Raw genomic sequence first — 20,378 nt, 5'->3', positions numbered from 1 at the left:
ACATGGCCACCGAATCATTTCCTGAATTTGTGTTTTGGGTGCTTTGTTTTCCACTGAGATTCCTCACACACTTCTCTTCGACTCACGTCCCCTCACTGGTAAACTTTGGCACTAATTAGGTTTTACGTATTTTGCATTTTTAATTGTATTGTATTGTATAAGTATGAATTAGAATTGTTATGACTTTTTCACAAATAGTATTGAGTTGCATAATTAAGGAAGCGTATTGCATTCACTTGATAAAAAAAAAAAAAGTAGACAAATTATCTCGTAAGTGTGAGATCATGCAGAAAGAGAGCAACATCCATCACGTCAGACTGGGCTTCCCTTCTGAACAGTCCTAACGACTTGAGATACCTGCGCAGTGTTGACATACTAATATTAATACCATCCTCATAAGTATTTCCCAGTGTCTCAAACCGAGAAGATAGTAATAGCAGATTAACTGCGATAGCGTCATGATTGCCACTGGGAGAGGATTTACAGACGTTTACTTTTTCTTATTTTATCACGAGATTACGACATTACGAGATAGTGTGCCTATTTTTTTATCCTGTGAATGCAATGCGCTTTCGTACATAATAAATACAGACATTTTTGTTTAACTGGAACCACGTCCTGTCCCTTAATCTAGTAACAAACGCGTCCTTTGGTTATTGTGACCGGTGTAATCCCTAGGGTGAAACTCCCTAAATGGCGTTGTTGGTGATTATCATTCAACTTTTCAATAAGTGTGGAATAACAGAATAACAGATCCAGAGGCAAGTTTCAGTAGTACAGTGCTGTTCTTGACATTGAAAATCTATGCAGTATCAAGAGTATTGAAGTTATACTTACTTTATATATAACATAATTGATATATATTCTCCAATGCCATGACAATTCGTAATAAATTGCGTTTAAAATAAGATGATCTTATGCTGAGCCACTATTGAGGAAATGTTGACTGACACAGTCACACACAAAAGTAGCAGCACAAAGAGGTGTAATAAAAATACATTTAAAGAAAAACCGACTCTTAAGATAGAAAAAATACACACAGTAGAAACAGTAGCATACAGTAAAAGCAGTCCGTATTTGTTTTAAAAATTATCAATATGACAGCAAGTTGATTTTTATTCACAGGGGGTTGCATTTTCCGCAAAATAATGAATTATGCTCTCTCAGGATAGAAATTATTTTTACCAATAAAGAAATCCGGTCAGACCGATGAATTGCCACATGTAAGGTCACAAAAACTTATGTTACCCGGGGGTTATTTAACAATCACCACAGATTGGCCAAAGTAAGTTTCATTTTCTTTTTTGAAAGCTTTAACATGCCAACTTTCAAAATAAAGGTCAACCCTCCATCACCCAGCCCGTGCCGCCTCTCCTATCAGAGGCGGCGCTCCCCTGACCTCACCCCTTTCGTGCTGCAACTAGCTCGTGCGGTGCAATTTGAGCGACATCTGCAGCGCGCGAGCTAGCTACACCCCTCTCGCTCAGCTGTAGAGTATCTAGCCTCGGCTACACTGGTCGGCGTGACACAGCCGACATATTTTACACAGAATAAAATGTGACGAGTGATTTTTGTTCAATCGCCGAGAGACGGGAGGGAAGACGAAAGTGCGAGGGACATGATGTCTCGGCCGAGGGAGGAGTAGGACTCGGGGTTAGCGCGTGCGGGAGTCGCCGCTGGACTCGGAGACGTCCAGCGGATCATGGACGGACGGACGGAGCCGCCGGGCTGCCCCGTCATCATCGTTGAGAACGAGGCGGAGAGCGTACAGGAGAAGTCGGGGGCAGCCGGCCGGAATGACCTGGACACCTGCCCCTTTTGCCACCTGAACTTCCACAGCCGGGAGCCCAAACTTCTGCCGTGTCTCCACTCTTTTTGTAAGAAATGTCTGCCTTCTCCCAGCAGGAGTCTGGCCTTGAAGGAGGTGCCAAACTCCCTGGTTGACAAACCACGTGAGTCACTTTGTTTACAAACATATGGTTGCGAAAGGATGCTCATCAAGACGGGAGAGCCACATTTAGGAGCATCGATTTTCCTCACACCTCTCTCTCTGTCTCTGTTTACATCTATAAATATCTGCTGTCATGTGTCATTGCTGTATCCTCCCCAAGATGCATGTATACATTCAGGCCAACATGTGTCCATGTCTGGTTGCAGTGAGTGTGATACGCTGTCCGGTGTGCAGGCAGGAGTGTATGGAGGTAGATGTGGTGGAGAACGTTTTTGTGAAGGATTCAGTGGAGACTCCCAGCAGCACAGTGGAGAGGACACTACAGGTTAGTGACTAAATGAATTAACCATACGGGGGCAGCCTTGTTGCTAGTTTTTAGGATAATGGCTGTCATATTCCTGCAAGATGAGCAAGAACAATTTATGCACTGAAAGATTGGGCTCTAAAGCAGACTTGTGCAGCTCCCTTCCCCATGCTATGAACACCCTAAATGCCTATGCTGAAGAAGTATTGTATATGTTCATCTTTCTTGCAGATAAGACATAATGTAAAAGGAACGCATACAATTTGTTTCATTGTGTCCGCTGTCTCTGATGCCTGTCCCTTCTGCATGCAGCTCTGTATGACTTGTGATGACAACACGGAAGCTGTTGGGTTTTGCATGGACTGTGCCGAGTACCTCTGTGCCACATGTGTGGAGGCACATCAAAGGGTCAAATTCACCAAAGACCACACCATCAGACAGAAGACGGAAGTGTCACAAGGTATTCATGCCTATGTGCTTACCTCTACAAATTAAGTGGTTGTATGATAATGACAAGGGCTTTAGTGGGAGTTTTGAATATGTCACAGTTTCCTCTGGATTTTCTGTGGATTTTTTTGTCCAGTTGATTGGATTCAAGAAGTAAATGCAAACAAACATACTTACCTGGCTTCCTGTGCAGTCCACTGAATGTGACCCAACATAATAAACAGAAGTTAAAAAGAGAAATAATCTGCAACAAATGTTTTAAATTGCCAGTAAGACAAATGTAAAACATTTCCCTCTTCAAATGTTTTAATGACCCCAAATTTTAATTACGCTACAGAAATTCAATTTAACCAGTTTGAATGAAATTTTGTGGCATAATGACTCAAATATTGGGACACACTCATTAAGTAAAGAAGAATTCACATTAAATTTAAATAATTAGATGTTTAGTTTGAAAAAGAATAAAAGACCAAAGATGTCAGATGTTTTTAGGCATTGTTGGCCCTGAAGTTGCTTAAAGATTAGAAAACAGCCCTCAAGGTTTTTTTCCCCAGTCTTGCTTGTAGTAATTCATGTCTAATGTATATCTGTCTTCTTTGCATCAGTCTTTGTCATTACATCACATTAAATTACAGCGAGGCAGTACTTTAATTATTTGAATTAGTTAACCGTTGTCTACTCCAAGATCGATTGTCTTGCATCTCAGATGGATGTCTAAATATGACAAACTTTATACTGTTTTCCAGACATCCACAGTGTGTCAACTCAGAGGCCAATGTTCTGTGATGTCCACAAACAAGAACCGCTGAAGCTGTTCTGTGAAACCTGTGACCAGCTAACCTGTCGCGACTGTCAACTAGTAAAGCACAAGGACCACAAGTACCATTACCACAGTATCATTACCTACTTACTTACTTATATACAGGTTGCTACCACTGTGTGTAAATTTTAGTTATTTTACATTTTATAATGTTGTATAGTGTGATTGCTATAAATGTAACATGACATTTTATGTGCATGTGCATTAATGTACAGAAAAAATTATATTATATAATCAACATTAATGCTATATTATATCTACAGACTTAAAGCTTTTATTTTCTTAGTTACCAGTTCCTTGAAGATGCTTGTAAAAACTATAAACAGCACATAGAGGGTATGACTCATCAGTTGGAGGAGAAAAAGAAGCTGATAGAAGAGGTGTCAAACGCCATAAACAATGGGTATGTATTCCCACATACCATAAAGTTAAACAACTGAAAAACACACTCTCTAAACAAAACTTGGAGGTTTTTACATCTTACAGAACTGCCTGAATACAACATTTTAGTCTTAAGCATTATTTTGAGTATAAGCAAATTTTTTTTGATGTCTCTAAAATGTGCTGCATGGGCCTACATATAATTAATTAAATCAAGATATTTTATTAAACGGTGTATGTTTTGCAGGCTTTTTCAGGTTGATCAAAATCGCACATCTATTCACAATGAAATCAAGATGTCCATTTGCAATTTGATTCTGGAGATAAACAAGAAGGGCAAGATGCTAGTTAATCAACTTGAGGTATGAAAAATATGCTCCCCATTTGAATATAACAAAAGGAATTATATGTATCAGTTTTGCCTCTGACATAGACCTATAACTAGCTGTGGTGTTGTTTCCAGTTGAACATTACTTGGCAACAAACCCAGTCAACTGTCTCACCCTAAGGCTCAGAGCACATCATCTCCATCTGTTTGAAAACTGCAGATTTTCACTTATTCATTTGTTCCAGGCTGTAACAAACGATCAGGAGACCCTCTTGCGAAAACAGCAGGAGGACATCGGCTATCTATCCAGACACCTGGATCATGTCATCAGCTTCACCAAATGGGCCACAGCTAAGAACGGGGGCACAGCCCTCTTGTACTGTAAACGTCTGGTGAGGCCAGCCTCGATCATTTATCCACTCAACAGTATCTTGTCATGGTCTTTGTTTTCCCAGCATGAAGCCCAGCTTGGCTCTGAGAGCCTGTTAAGAACATGGTCTGTCTTGCATGTGATGAAGTGGGAACATATGCCTTTTCTAACGCACAAGTGTCCTCAAAAAATTATTAATAACCCCCCTTCTGTTCCAGATTCTGTTTCAGATTGGAAACCTCCTGCGGGCAAAATGCAGTACATCATTTATACCACAGAGCACTGTGCGCTTCCAGTGTCGATCCTCCTACTGGGCTTCAAACATCGATCTGGGTAGATATAAACAAATGTGATGGAAATGATGATATAAAGAGGATATTGATATCATCATTTCCATCATATTATTAAATGTCCTCTTTATAGGAGCAAATCTTTGTTAAACAATATTATTAAGCGTGTCCTTTCTCGAGAGCTGCCCGTTATCATATTTTCCAGAGATTCAACAGTTATTGTCAGAAAGCCCATGTTGTTTCTGTTATTTGACTTGTTTACTGCAATAATACTGTTCAGTTATAGTGTTTATCGGTAAGTTTTCATATGTCCAATGCTCATGAATGCACCATTGTTCTCCTAACGTTATTGAACGCACCACACGCGTCGTAAAATACGGTGCAGTAGAAGCTAGTTCTCCCTTTTGGTGCAGCAGGGGCTAGTGAAGTTTCCGCCTTTCATTCCATTCACCTGGGTTTCTATGGTTGATTTCTGCGTGTAAATGACAGAAGGTGAGTTTAATTAGGGTTTACTGTCATAGTTAAATGCTGATATTATGTCAACTCGTATTATTTCTGATATATCTGAGCATGGACTGATGTTAGTTTATTCTTTTGTTTTAGTTAAGCTAATGCTGTACATGAGCCTCCTTTGAGGAGTTGTTTATTTTGCGATTAATATATCTGCATCTTTTGTGTTCTTTAATGGGAACACCAACCCATACAGCTTGCCGCTCTAACCCATATAATTCTTGGAGAGCCCCTCTCTCCTGTTTACGGTCCTTCGATCCAGATTAGAGTAATAACCAAGGTATGAAATTGGCAGATGTTCCAGCTGAGCCTGCACCACCACGTGCTTTGCAGAGAGATCGACGCTCACCAACTCACCTGAGCGACTCTCCCTTCATTGGGACAAACCCCACCACGCAGCAAGCTCATTCTGCGCAGAGTTCACGTAGCCGAACAACACGATCATCCCAGGGGCAGATGAGCAGATTCCCCTTCAATATTCTATCAGAGCCAGAAAACGCCCAACTTGAAGAACGAGCAAAGGAAATGGAGCTTGTGGAACTGCAACAGCACATAGAGGAGGATCAACAAATAGACTATCAGTGTCAGTGACTTCAAACTCAATTGAGAGAAGCTCAACAGCTACAAGAGGAAGCCATTAGAACACAAGAATCACAAACTAGACAGCTAGAGAGGCAATGACAGCTAAATAAGAGAGCAAAGGAGCTAGAGATAGCCAAGATGATTACTTCTCTCCGCAAAGAGAGAACACAGGACCCTGATTGTGCCAGAGCCCCGTCTCGAGTGACAGTACCTCCCTTGGCCGAGACCCTCCAGTGGTCTCGGCACCTGTCTTCTGTACAGCTTCACCTCCTGCAGATTGGGCTCTGCCTCCCACACCTCTGGCTCTGCATTCAGTGTTCCGTACATCTCTGCCTCCTGTGGCCGCAGCACAGCCCCCAGTGATTGCAGCTGCTCCTCCAGCGATGGTGGCAGGTCCTCCAGTACTCCGCGTCCTGTGCAGTATCCATCTCTCCCTCTACAGTCTGCTCTTCCTCCTGTATCCTGGCCTTCTGCTTCTGCACCTGTCAACTGCAACCTGGCCTCTATCCCATGTTCAGCTCATCCAGCGCAGTATCAACCATCCAGGTATGCTTTCACTTACCCTGTACAGTCAGCGAAGTGCTCCACTTCAGTCTTGCCTCCATCCAGTCCACAACAACTACAGGCAGCTGATGTGTCTCCATTCATAGCCACCTCCTGCGGCATCCCCAAACCTATGATTCCTTGCTTTGAGCGTGGCAAGGAAAGTGACTTTGCCTTATTGAAAATGGCGCAAGACAACCTGCTGAACAACCATCTGGACCTGAACAAGCAGTACAAATATCAAGTGCCTCTGGGACACCTGAAGCTACAGAGTCCAAAGCCATATGCAACAGCTATGCAGGCTCTACAGAACAGTATGGCCAACCTCGTCAGCTCGTTCAAAGTGAACTAGGTGCTATCCTGAACACTCCAGCCCTCAAGTTTGGAGATTCTGAAGCCTTCAATGCATTTGCCTTATCCATCCAATCGCTGGTAGGCATGCTTAGGACTCTGGAGGGACAGAACGGCTACGAACTGAGATGTGGCTCTCATGTCAACCGACTTCTGAGCAAGATGCCACCAAGCTATCGTGATGGGTTTGTGGAATACTGCCTGAACCAAGATATCCTTCGGACAGGTACTGACCAAACTTACATTTTACCCGTCTGAGTTCCTGGTTACAGATGAAATTTCAGGCTAAGCCTATAGCAGGCCGAGCAGCTTTGCTCTACAACTATGAAACACCCAAGCCGCTGAAGAATGACCATCGTCAAAGGTAAGTCCTCCAAATCCCAACCATATTGTCCCCACTGTGACAACAAAGAACACTTCCTGAATGCCTGCACAGAGTTCAAGAAACTGAACACAAACCAAGTTTGTGAGATGGATAACAGACAGACAGCGATGTTGGAAGTGTGGACGATCTCACAAGATTGAGTTTTGCTCCCTCAAGCGACCGTGCAATACCTGTAAAGAGCATCACTTAACAGTACTGCATGATGCAGCCCAGCAAACGCAGAACAGTGTGCTCATGGTGATGGCTCCGACTGCAAAGGTGTACCTGGATAGACCAAATCGATCGCCCAAGGTGATGTTGAAGGTTGTGAAAGTCTTACTTCATAATCAAGACAGAGTACTGGACACCTATGCAGTATTAGATGACAGTTCGGAGCGAAGTATCATTCTGCCACACGCCGTACAACGCCTAAACCAAAGCTTCACGGTGCCTCAGTCACCTTCTACATGTCTTCTGTGCCCAAACCTGAAGAGAAGTATCACATACATCAGTAATTCACTGCCGACAACCTGGGGCTCTCAGAACATTCATATCCAGTGAGGACTCTCCAAGGGAAATACAAACACCTTCGCCACCTACCTCTGCCTCCTGTAGACCATGCGCAACCCCTGCTGATCCTTGGACCCCTTGCAGTTAGGCCCTTCAGGGGGCCCATCGCAGTCCACACCAAACTCGGCTGGTCACTTCAAGGTCCCGCCAGTATCATCCAAGTAACTGCAACCCAACAGCAGTGCCTGTTCATTTCAACCATCTCACCTACCTCTGAGCTCTTCAAGAACGTCGAATGACTTAACTTTTGCAAATTATACGCTGCCTTATACGAGTGAGAAGCAGGTGACCAGATCAAAGCAAGATCAGTCTTGAACCTGCTCCAGACATCCACTGTCAGGGTCGATGTGGAAGGAGAGATATGCTACACCGCTGCTTCGCCAAGCCAACTACACCACCCTTCAAGCTCCAATGGAAGCAGTGTTACCGAGTCTTCGCAGCACTCAGAGGAGGCTCGCCAAAGACCCATAGCGCTTTCAGTACGAGATTGAAGTCGCTCAACAATTTTCTCCTCCCTGGACCTGCCCTGGGGCCATCGCTGTTAGCAGTTCTCCTTCGGTTTTGGTAGTACCCAGTTGCAGTGAGTGGCGATATCAAAGGTATGTTCCACTAAAAACGCCTGCTACCAGCCAACAAACCAGTCCTGCGCTTCATCTGGCGAGATATGAAGAGGACAGAGGAGCCAAAGATTCATGAATGGCATTCCTGCCATTCGGCACTACGTGCAGCCCTTGCTGTGCCATCTAAGCACTGTGGCGACACATTTTGTTGATTGTGTTGATTGTTTTGAGCAGTCAGTCTATGTGGATAACTGCCTCTGCAGCACCCACTCTAAGGAGGAAGCAAAGGATCTCGTCGATGGTCTACGCCAGCTATTCCACACCGGGGACTTTGAGATCCGCCAGTGGGCTAGCAACGTTCCAGCAGTCATCGTACAGCTTCCCTGCGATGTCAGAAGCGAGAGCAGTGAGCTATGGATTTCCCAGTCTAGCATGGACCTTCAGGAGCCAACTCTTGGGCTACGATGGGACTGTCTCCATGACAGTACAAACATAGACCTTTGGAGAGAACAGAACCCACACTAAGGAACGTCCATAAGGTACTTGCCTGTCAGTGTGACCCACTAGGTTATATTCTACCATTTACCACCAGAGCCCACCAGAGCCCAGATTTTATTTCAAGATCTTTGGAAGGAACAAATCGGTTGGGAAGATCCAATCCAGCCACAGGGCCTCTGTGACTGATGGCTTGCCTGGGAACGTGAGATTCCAGACCTCATCCAGATGGAAATCCCCCGATGTTATGCACCCACGTCCACAGACTCTCCAACATCCAGCAGGGATCTTCACATCTTCTGCGACGCATTGGAGAGGGCTTATGGGTCGGTTGCTTAACTACGGACAGAGGACACCCAGGAAGAAGTTCATGTCTCCTTTATCCTTGCCAGGTCCCGTCTGGTGCCAAAAAAGCAGCTTTCCATGCCACAGCTAGAGTTGAGCGCAGCACTCACTGGTGCTCAACTAGCAAGTGTACTTCACAACGTGCTCACCATATCCATCAGGAGAATCACACTTTGGTCCGACTCAACCAGTTCTTCACTGGATCAGATCAGAATCCTGCCACTATAAGGTCTTTGTGGGCATGTGCATGGCAGAGATCCAGTTTCTTACGGAAGTGAGTAACTGGAGGTATGTGAATACTGCAAATGAACCTGCTGATGACATCACGCGGGGGAAGACCCTGAAAGAGCTGTCATGACCACATCGTTGGCACCAAGGCCCTGATTTCCTGTATCAAACCAAGGATCGTTGGCCAACCAGCCCATCATCCTATCCCGAGATGGATGATAGTGAGCTGAAGAAATCCTCCTTCTGCGGACATGTAGTTGTTGACACCAGTCCTCAACTCCCTGATGTCTGCCAGTTCTCCACATGGAAGGAGCTCAGCACGGTCCCTTCACGGGGTAGCCAATCCAAACTCTGACTCACCCACTGAAGCAGCTGAGACTCTCCTCCTAAGACAGGCGCAGCTAGAATCATTCCCTGAAGAGGTCAAAGCCCTCATCCCCGACCGACCTCTACCAACCTCCAGTCGCTGGGCTCCCTATCTCCCAAGTTCGACCAGGAGATGGGACTTCTCAGAGTTGGGGGGGAGGTTATGGAGAGCAGAGCAGCTAGAGCCAGACACCATCACCACCTGGTCTTGCTAGATCCAAAGCATCTGTTGACTCCCCTCATCATACAGGATTTTGATGAAACCCTCTTGCACCCTGGACCAGAGAGAGTGCTGGCCGAGTTGGGTCATCAGTTTTGGATCCTGCAGGGGAAGGGAGGCGGTCAAGAGTCACCAGAGTCGCTGCATGTAATGCCAGACATGGCACGCCAATCCTTCCATCACTAAGATGGCGGACTTGCCACCTGCGTGTCCATGTCTCCTTGACCCATGACCCCTTTATTCAGCTGGAGTCGATTGCTTTGTTCCCTTCACAGTGAAGATTGGACGTCGAACGGAGAAGCGTTGGGGCATCGTTTCCAAGTGCATGACGACCCAATGTGTACACCTCGAACTCCTGGAAAACCTCGACTCTGACGCCTTTTTGATGTGTCTAAGACATGACATAGCCAGAAGAGGCAAAACCTTCGAGCTTCTGTCCAAAAAGGGAACAAATTTCATCAGTGGAGCTCGAGAGCTACATGAGGCCTTTCAGGCTATGGCCCCTCACCTGAGAGAACAGTTAGCAGAACAGCAGATTGAGTTCCATTTCAATTGTCCCAGCGCCCTCCCACTTCGGTGGAGTGTGGGAGAGAGAAGTCAGGTTGATAACGTCTCTGGTCTGGTGTCATCCGTCACAGAGACAGAAGGGGCATAGGGATGGGAAACAACTCGAACCAGAACAGGTTTTGCTCATTGTGGATCCCCAGCTCCCACGAGCTTTGTGGCCTGTTGGAAGGGTAACAGCTACTTACCCTTGAGCTGCTTGTCGTATCTGGACTGCAACCATCAAGGTCAATAATTGGACATACATTCGACCAGTGGCTCATCTGGTCTACTCCCCAAGCTTGAGGACGCCGCCAAAGATTGACCAACCTGAGTGGACTTTCTACCTTGGATTCGACTATCTGTGCAGACAGTCAGGGGCGGCTGTGTTAGAAAGCCCATGTTGTTTCTGTTATTTGACTTGTTTACTGCAATAATACCGTTCAGTTATAGTGTTTATTGCACCATTGTTCTCCTAACGTTATTGAACGCGCCACACGCGTGTGTAAGATACGGTGCCGTAGAAGCTAGTTCTCCCTCTTGTGCAGCAGAGGCTAGTGGAGTTTCTGTCTTGCATCCCATTCACCTGGGTTTCTATGGTTTATTTCTGTGTGTAAATGACTGAAGGTGAGTTTAATTAGGGTTTACTGTCATAGTTAAATGCTGATATTATGTCAACTCGTATTATTTCTGATATATCGGAGCATGGACTGATGTTAGTTTATTCTTTTGTTTTAGTTATCTTTATTATTTATGTTTGTGCTCATGGGTTTCTTCGTATTGTGATTACAGACCGCAGTGAATGAACCGCATTAAAGGGAACATCTGCATCTTTCGTGTTCTTTAACGTCAACACCAACCCATATACCTTGCCACTCTAACCCACATAATTCTTGGAGAGCCCCTCTCTCCTGTTTAGTTATAGTTGATAATACAATCAACTCGGACTAATGGATATTCCACACACATGCATACTGACTGACATGAGTCAGCGTTGGCAGAAATCACTTCCCCTTTTATTCCACTGCTTTCCCAAAATTTCTTTTGCTGTTTGCATGGTGGGATTTTGGATTTTTCATGAGTGCATGGGGCAGCAGGTGTTTGATTCTAAAATGGAATCAATTTGATGCATTTCCACCATTGCTGCTCTCGTCATATAAATCACACCAGAGATTTGGTGGTTCTCATGAGGGTGAAGGAGGCTGAATTAAGGATCCAGAGCGTAATGATGTGAATTGCAACAGTTGAAACTCATCTATTCCTGAAACTTTCATCTAAAATATGAGTTCAGATAATTATTCTGTAAGTTGATTAATTTTAATAAGTAGCTTTTTATTTATTTTTATATATTTGTAAGTTAATTATCTTTGGGTTTTGGACACATTTAGGACCTCTCATATAAACCATATGCTATCAATTAATCTAATTTAATAGATTAAATGATATGTGTAACCACTCACTGAGCAGATAAGACTGTGATTAGTTGCGGCCCTACTTGATATGTTATTCCTCCCTTAATATTAGCCAAAATTTTTCTGAATTGTTGCCCAAACCTTCTCTTTCCCAGAGTCCCACGGAGGAATTGTCTGTATCGTGTACTTTCCATCCCTACTTGTTATGCTCATCCAGTCCCTATGTGTGTTACCCCTCAGGCTCTTTAGTGGTAGAGAGTGTACCAGGCCACCAGCTGGTTGGTTTTCAGGGTATCCCTCATCAGCTGTCCCACCCCAGGCAAGGCCCCTCAGGCTCACCCCACAGCTTTACCATGGTAGCTTCCCGTAACACTCTGGCTCAGCTCCAGCTGCAGGTGGACAAGCTAAACCCACAGGCCCACTGGCAGCCACAGCCACCGCCTCCACCATGGACATGGTACCAGAGTGTCCGGCTGCAGCGAACCATTCCAGGGCCGCAGCAGGGTGGCTCTCCCTCCCAGCCAGGCCGCAGATTCATGCTGCCTCCTGCCAACCACAGCAGCCCAACTACCACCTTATCAAGCCCCGGGTTTATGCCCCAGGTTAGTATGTCTTCCTGTGTGTGTGTGCATGCTTGTCTGTTTGATTGACAAGCTCTCTTAACAAGCACCAACAGCAGATAGGATTGTCCTAAATAGAGCTGACAGCTTTCACATCCTGGGCAATTTATGTCTTTCCCTGTCAAGATGGATTTTAGTCTCAGACGAACTTATGACTCAAAAGCATAAAATACAACAGCTAAATCTGCAGGAAAACGGCAGCCTACATGTGACACAGGACAAATCCAAGTTTCCACAAGAAAGGGTTGATAATATCTTGTCATCCAAGCTGTTTAGTCTAGTTCACTGAGTGTTTTGGTTCCAGCTCTGAAGTATAGGCTCAAGACAATACTGGCGTGTGAAGTGCAGAAATAAGTTGAGTGGCTCTGATCTGAACAAGCTGTTACAGCTGCATAATGAAATCTAAAATGTTTCCTATGGTAAAGAAATACATCAGCAAGTCACGTACACTTAAAAACAGGCTGTATGTATTTTTCATGCTGTAGTCATGCTGTTGAAGGTTTTTGAACTGAAGAACACATCTGCTTTTATTTTTGTCAAGTTATTTTGTTATGTAATTGTGCAGCTCTAGGTGCAGCATAATTTGAGAAATGACCTCAGTGTTTGTATAGTTAGAATGAATTGAAAAGCTTTACATGATGAGGAAAGTTTAAAACCTGGTTGGTTTGATTTCACACTGTTGTGAAATAGATTAAATGTAATGGTTCCCTGGAAAGTTTCTATAAAATGACAAGAGCTTTCTGGAAAAAAAAAAACAAAAAAACAAGGTTACCATGTCACACTCAGTTTAATGACTCAGTAAGTAAAACCTTTTGTAAGAGTTAGAAGTAACATCTCTTTGTTGGCATGGCTTGATCACATTCATGTTAAACAAGTAGAATAATATTATTTTGGTGCAAACTGTTGTATGCATACAGGACATGATTGCTGCACTTCATTGGAAAAAGACAAGCAGCTGTGTCTGTGAGGTTAAGCTACAGTGGCTTGAAAAAAAAAACTAAAACTTTTTTTTTAAAGATTTGTCTGTTTTTTGTTTTATAGTTTCGTTCCACAATCAACCCACACAGCCAGTGAAGATGCACTTTTGATCTCCACCTCCATCAGTACATCCTTTTAGTTACCAGCAGGAATTTAAACTGACAGTGATTGAAGTGTTTTTATCAATCTTTCCGTGTCTCCCTCATTCCTTTGTAGCCTTTGAGGGAGAAGGAAAACAGCTTCAACTACCAAGCCAAACCAATGGACATATTTTCTTCATCACCTTTGTACACCCATATTCCACCACTACCAATCAATACTGTTGTGAGTTCATCTCAGTCACGACTAACAGTAAGAGAATCACACTAATATTTCATTATTTCTACTTAAGCTGCATGATTTACAAAAAACACATTGCAATGAATCCCTATATATATATATATATATTTTTTTTTTTTTTTTAATGCCTAAATGATCATTTTGTGATTTTTGTTTTATACTTTACATAATAAGGTTTGTTGGTTGGAAGGATCTTTGTAAAAACACAAAACACATACTAAGTATGACAATGTTGCAACACATTTTACCTTTATCATAAAAAATTTTCATTAATTCATCATTAACCGCTTATCCAGTGGGTTACACCCTAGACAGGTCGCCAGTCCATCGCAGGGCCACTGCCCAGTATATTTCAAACAAATTTCTGCTATGTAGTGACTGACATGCACTGTTTTGTTTAGACTGAGCCCACGTATCTGAACAAGAGTAAGAATTCAGCGAGCCCAGTATATGTGCTGAAACCAAACTATCACCAGAGTCTGCCACCTTCTTTGCCATACAGAGATGGTATGTCTGTGTCCTTTTCACTCTATTTCACTGGCCCTGCAGGCTGTATATACTATTGTGTTCAATTAATTTTTATTCCCTTCAAGTACAAGAGCAGCAGATTTCACCAGGGTATGCTGCTGTATCCCAAATGGAGAAACCAGGGTAAGGACACACACACATTAAAAGAACAGATTTACTCTCTGTCTAGCCCAGAAAAGTTTGCCTGCCTTGATATGACCCAAGTCCCTCTGTGCCATTGGTCTCCGGTGAATTTAGCTTTATTTTGATTGGCTCTCCCTGTGTTCCCAAGGACGGTTTCCTGGAAACCTCCAGAAACACAACAGAGCAGTGGCAAGGTGGGCTCAGCTGTGAAGAGAAGACGAGGGTCGTCACCAGGGCCCATCATAGTCATCAAAGATGAGCCAGGAGATGTTTATGTAAGGGCACAGTATATTACATAGTAATTGTTTTCCATATGAAATAGTTTAAACACAGTAGGGATTTAAAAGAAAAACTGTTGCACATTAAGAGTTTGTGTAGAATATTCGACAACAGTGACCCCTATCACAGAGCACACTCCAGTGTAATTTGGGAAATTTGACCAGACAAAAAACCCTTATCAATTAAACAGATGTAAACAAGCCAAAAAGGTCAAGTGGAGTCACATGAAATGCCATTAATAATCTATTATTGACCATAAAAATCTGTGTACACCCAAGAATGTCGAAATGATTGTAGGTCAAAGTTAAACCAAGTTCAGGGTGTAAACTCTGCCATTTAAACAGACAATTGGGTAATCATTTGACTGGTTTCCTCACTTTTTCTTTTCCAAATAAGTTTGGCCAACTTGAAGATTGTGTAAAATCCTCACGGTCTTCGGACTGCTCATTTTTCTTGCCTCATCTGTTTTCTTTTCACATTCCCAGATCTCAGCAATTAACTTGGTTAGCAAAGTGCTGTCATTACAAATAGGAATGCTGGATCAAACTACTAAAACTAAAATCCAGTTTTTATGAAACCAACATTTACCTTTAAATCTCTGAATCCTACTGTGCTACTAGCCTTTACACCACTTTATCCCTCTCAGAGCTGAATGTGTAACAAGGATTCAGCTCAGTAAAATGTGTCATAACTGGACCTGGACCCATTTCTGACATGCTGTTATCTGTATTTTTTTTGGAGATTTTTATTTTATCTCTCTTTATAAATTTCAGGTACAAAACCACAAAAGAGCCAGCCTTCCAGACAGCACAGGTGAACATACACAAATCAGTGTCCAAGGTGAAGGGAATAAAGTCCCAATCCACTCACAAAGCACAGACCACAAACTGAGTAGCCCTTCAAAGCTGCATAGCAGAACATGGGACCCAAGTGAGACTGAAGTTCCGAATCACACCTGTTCATTGCAAGGAGAACATCAGGGAGACCTGAAACAAGCTCATCTGGAAGACTCTGACAAGGTCTTGTGCGCTGTGTGTCAGAATGGAGGACAGCTGTTGCACTGCGATAAGTGTCCCAAAGTTTTTCACCCAATGTGTCACATCCCAGAACTCCTCAAATCTCCCAGGCAAGTTTGGCTATGTCATCCACATCTGTTGCTGTTCTAGAGTTTCCTTTTCATTCTCGTGTATATTAAGGAATCAGTGAATTGTGTTTGTCAACTTATCAGAATCAACCTGATTCTCATGCTTTGGCAATGGGGGGATTTCATCCAAAGGCAGCATTACGCACTGTGCTAATGTACATTTCTTTTTACTGATGTTTGCGTTGAGTCTCTTGACTTTCTGTTTTCAGGGGAAGGTGGTTCTGCTCTTTCTGTCGTGACCCGTTTGTGCCTGAGATGGAGTACAACTGTGACAACAAACCTGAAGGAAAAACAGTAAAGACTGAGCCAGGGTTTGAAGGAGAATTTCCTCCTGTAGACAAACGGGTCAGTGTCTGTAGATTTGAAAGTTTATAGTTTATACCATGTATACAACACACCACAGAAAGCCATGATAACCCCTTTAACTGGGCTAAAGGTTGAGTATGAGAATAACATTAAATTGCATTTTTTTAATACAATGTTGTGTTAAGCAGTGTATCTTAAAAGACCTGAGTTGCTGGATAATAATAATCAGTGTTTAGCCTGATACTAAAAGCTGATTGCTGCTGATGAATTCCAATATGGCACTCATATCACATTTTATCTGATGAGCTGCGGTGTTGCAGTTGGTTTTTCTTTCTTTCCATTTATCATTAAGTTATGTGTCTTTCTTTACCGCTGCAGAAGTGTGAGAGACTGTTGCTGCACTTGTTATGCAGTGACCTGAGTTCAAACTTTCAAGAGGCTATATCCCCTGTGGTGAGTCTGGAAGCATGTGTGACTTGTAGAGGAAAACTATTAATGTCACATGTAGTTACTGTCACTGTATTTTAATGATGTATAATGTGCAGTAATAGTAAAGGCAGAAATAATGTATCAGTAGCATAACAACTTTAATCAGGTCCTAAAAATATTGAGATTTTTCTTTTTGACAACTTAACCACAGAGCCTATTCTTGGCTCGTTATTGTAACGAAATTAAGAGCACATCCATAACCTCTCTAGCACAATGCTTACATGTAATGTTTTCTAAATATTAGATAGTAATCACATTTTTACTTCATCATCTGCACACAAAGTTTCATTCTTGTATTATCTCTTCCTTTCTAAATACTGTAGGTATGTGCTAGTAACAGGCAGCCAATTGATCTTTCAACTGTGAAAAAACGACTGGAGGCTAAGCAGAGTGACTGCTACCAGAGCACTGCAGAGTTTGTATCAGATATCCGGCTCATCTTTGGGGGCTGTGCAGTCCTCACTGAGGTGCAGTATCCTCCATTTTTCTAGCATTACTCGATGCTTGATATGTGGCAGTAAAAACTTTCTTCTGGTTGTATGTCAGACTGTCACAGAGGTCACTGCGGCAGGCAGGAAGCTTATGCAGCTGTTCGAGGAGAACCTGGGAATCATCTTTTCTGACCGAACCTTCCCAGAGATCAAACTGGAGACAATACCCTCTGTCCCGCCTCACTCTGAAGACTCATCTCTCAACAATAACCCCAAGCTTGCAAAGTGCCAGTGCAGATGTTCAAACTCCCAGGATGCCTCAAGCGGTCCCAAAGGAGAAGCAGGAGTAGTGTGAAGACACAAATCTGCATTGCCAACCACCAGCTAACATGTGAACTGTAAAACTTCATTTAAGACACAAAATCAGGTCACTGAATTTTTTAAATCTTTTTTGGTGACTTGTATGGCAACAAACAACAATGACAAAAATTTTCTACGCTCTGTACTAAAATGTGTGAGACCTGTTCATGAGACATGTTCATAAAACTGTTACAACTGGTTTAACAAAGAAAACCTTCATCATCCAACTAAGATTTAATATTTGGGTGTGCATAAAACACATGCAGCAAATTCAAGCACTTAGAGGCTACAGCAGATTGTCACTACTATAATTTTGGTGACATAAAAGTTATTTAATTAGGCCAGTGTAAATCGTGTTACACCAGGCTAATCAATGGTGTATTCAAGTCTACTCTGATGTGTAAATATAGCAATGACCAGAGGACAGATGACAATGACAGACTTAAATGTTTGTGCTTGTGTCTTGTGTCTCAACCCCAGAAAATAATAAAAAAAAGGGGGAAATCCAAGCAGTCTGGGAAAACCACAGCATGGTCATCATCTTTCTATTGTCACACAATAGAACAGTTCCTTTCTTTTTACCATAGTGCTCTTTATATTTATGGTAGATTTTTTTTGTTAAGGGAAAGATTTGACTGTGAAGAGCTAAACAGCAAAAGTTTCAGTGTGTGAGAGCTTTTTTAAGGGTTAATTGTATTTAGTCATATGCACAATTGGCATTGTGAGCAGTTTTCTTTCAACATCCAAGAGCCGAAACATACCTGCTTACAAGACAGTTTGCAGGTGATTACAGTGTACAATAAAATATGATCGCTATCCCAGTAATGTTTGATATTATAGACATCCCTCAGCTTATTACTGTATGTCTGTATGTCACATGAAATTTGATACAACTTCAACTTTCCAGTTAACTCTGGTTATTTTCCATTTTCTTTCTATTGCTGAGTTGAGTAACAGTAATTAAGGTCTTTGGGCCCCTCAGTCTGCCTCAGTGTGTTAGTGACTATCTGCTGATTGACATAGATGTGGCAAGACAGCCTGTGCTGAGCTTCAAAGGGACTGTACAACACCCCCAAAACACCAGATTAACACAGTTTGAATGCGACCTCAGCCACTCTAATTTCCTCCACCTATGAGCTGGGAGGTCACTTCATGCAGCTGTTTCTTGTTACAGCCTTAATGGAGGTGGAAAGGAGGAGTGAGGGCTGGTAGGTTGTCAGAGGTGTGGCACACAGGATGAGTTGTGCTCTAATCAGCACCAGGTCGGAGTCTGGCAATGGCCTGTCTCATTTTGGAGCACACCCCATTCCTGATATGGCCTTTAAGGACCTGTATCTCTTCTCTGCACTACAATAAGGCAAAGATAAGACTACTGGTGAGCAGTGAATGGGATATTTGTAACTGTTACATTCAAGAGGGAGTTCACTTATCAGATGTCTGCAGGAGCATTATCTTTACTGCTATAGTAACAGTTAACTCTAAACGTCTCCGGCTTTCAATCATTGTGTAAATGATTTAACCTTCTTGTGTAGTGCAGTCCATTGCAATAAACACCAAATCCACTGGTAGTGTTGTTGACATTTTAGTATTCAATTTGCTTGTGCTTTAGGCAACAGGAGTGACATAAAAATAAAAGCAGACCTTTTCACTGTGATGGATTACCCAAGATCTCTGCAAACTCCTTTTTACACATGCACACACAGTGGGATATTATACCAGGACATGTTGAAAAGAACAGTTATATTCCCTGAATGATGAGGATAAATAACACGGATTTCAAACTTAAATCTCTTTCCCCATTTCCCTGAAGCAGCTCTGCAATAAAGATACTGAATCATATTGAGAAGTAATGAGACAAGTGGCTGTCTGGACATCATACAGATATCATTCTCAAATCTATAATTTGCTTTTTGTGGCAAATACAATTTTCTGGCATAAAAACTAGATTAGCTGTTTAAAATATTCTTCATCTCCTTGCCAGGTCTGTCTTATAGGCTGCGGTGCACTGAAGAGCATGAAGATTGAGACACAACTCGTCGCACACTACATTTTTATGTGCAGTTACCCATTTGTAACTGCCATAGACTTGTTGGCTTCCCTGTATGCTTGTGGTGTCCCAATATCAAGTCCTCAGTGATGTTTCTAGACTGGCTAGACTGGTGGTGGAGACATATGGCTCTGATTAGAAGATCATTTAACCTCTCTCTGTCACCGAGCCCAGAATCAGTAGACTGATTGAATTTACAGAGAGCCTTAGTTGGTACAAAATGTTTATAATGCAGTCTAGCAATTATTTCTCCATGTCTTGCCAATTCTGCTAGACGTGCGCACGTGTGTGGGAGACAGAGAGAGCGAGTGTGTGGTTTGTTTATAACCAGCTACTTCTCAGTTGATCACTTTGGCATCTGTGGTTTAATTAATTAACATTAAGGGAGAATGCCTCAATTTCTTTGCTAGAGTTATTTAGTGGCTAAATAAGGAAAATAAGATCAGAAGGGGGAGGATTGATTTATATATTTTATTTTATTTTTCTCTTTTGGGGGGCAGTAATATTGCTGTCTTGATATCAGTGAAGACTTAAGTATAATGGGTGGATGCAGCAGCACAGAGCCAGGTTCCAATTTCATCCACCATCTCCCTCAAGGTGCAACAAACCCAAAGAACAGTTTGCTGCAGACAGGGTCGACATCCAAAAGGATTCAAGGCATACAGTCTGGACAGAGACACAACAGATTTTTGAAATACCTCCAAACCTGCTCCAGATGTTGAGTAATCAGTACCATTATTAGTCACAGGCAGAA

General features: G+C 42.7%; 1 protein-coding gene across 2 annotated transcripts; it reads left to right on the top strand.

Annotated features, from left to right (window-relative positions):
- The first annotated feature begins 1,504 nt into the window (after positions 1-1,504).
- Positions 1,505-19,133, top strand: LOC115056808 (E3 ubiquitin-protein ligase TRIM33-like). Of its 2 annotated transcripts, XM_029523541.1 has the most exons (19): positions 1,505-1,952; positions 2,158-2,276; positions 2,568-2,715; positions 3,449-3,581; positions 3,809-3,925; positions 4,151-4,265; positions 4,477-4,623; positions 4,820-4,934; positions 12,221-12,582; positions 13,795-13,929; positions 14,319-14,424; positions 14,511-14,568; positions 14,717-14,843; positions 15,621-15,660; positions 15,817-15,973; positions 16,201-16,336; positions 16,676-16,750; positions 17,110-17,253; positions 17,333-19,133. In XM_029523541.1, exons 1-19 carry the CDS (start codon positions 1,703-1,705, stop codon positions 17,570-17,572), a joined length of 2,724 nt encoding a protein of 907 aa, XP_029379401.1. In that variant the 5' UTR covers positions 1,505-1,702; the 3' UTR covers positions 17,573-19,133. The 2 variants fall into 2 exon arrangements, with proteins under 2 accessions (XP_029379401.1, XP_029379400.1); XM_029523540.1 differs by having other exon boundaries at positions 15,621-15,973.
- The last annotated feature ends 1,245 nt before the right edge of the window (positions 19,134-20,378 follow it).

The sequence above is a fragment of the Echeneis naucrates genome, chromosome 16 (assembly GCF_900963305.1).
Source record: "Echeneis naucrates chromosome 16, fEcheNa1.1, whole genome shotgun sequence".
Taxonomy (NCBI): Eukaryota; Metazoa; Chordata; class Actinopteri; order Carangiformes; family Echeneidae; genus Echeneis; species Echeneis naucrates.
This window is presented reverse-complemented; position numbering and strand designations above follow the sequence as displayed.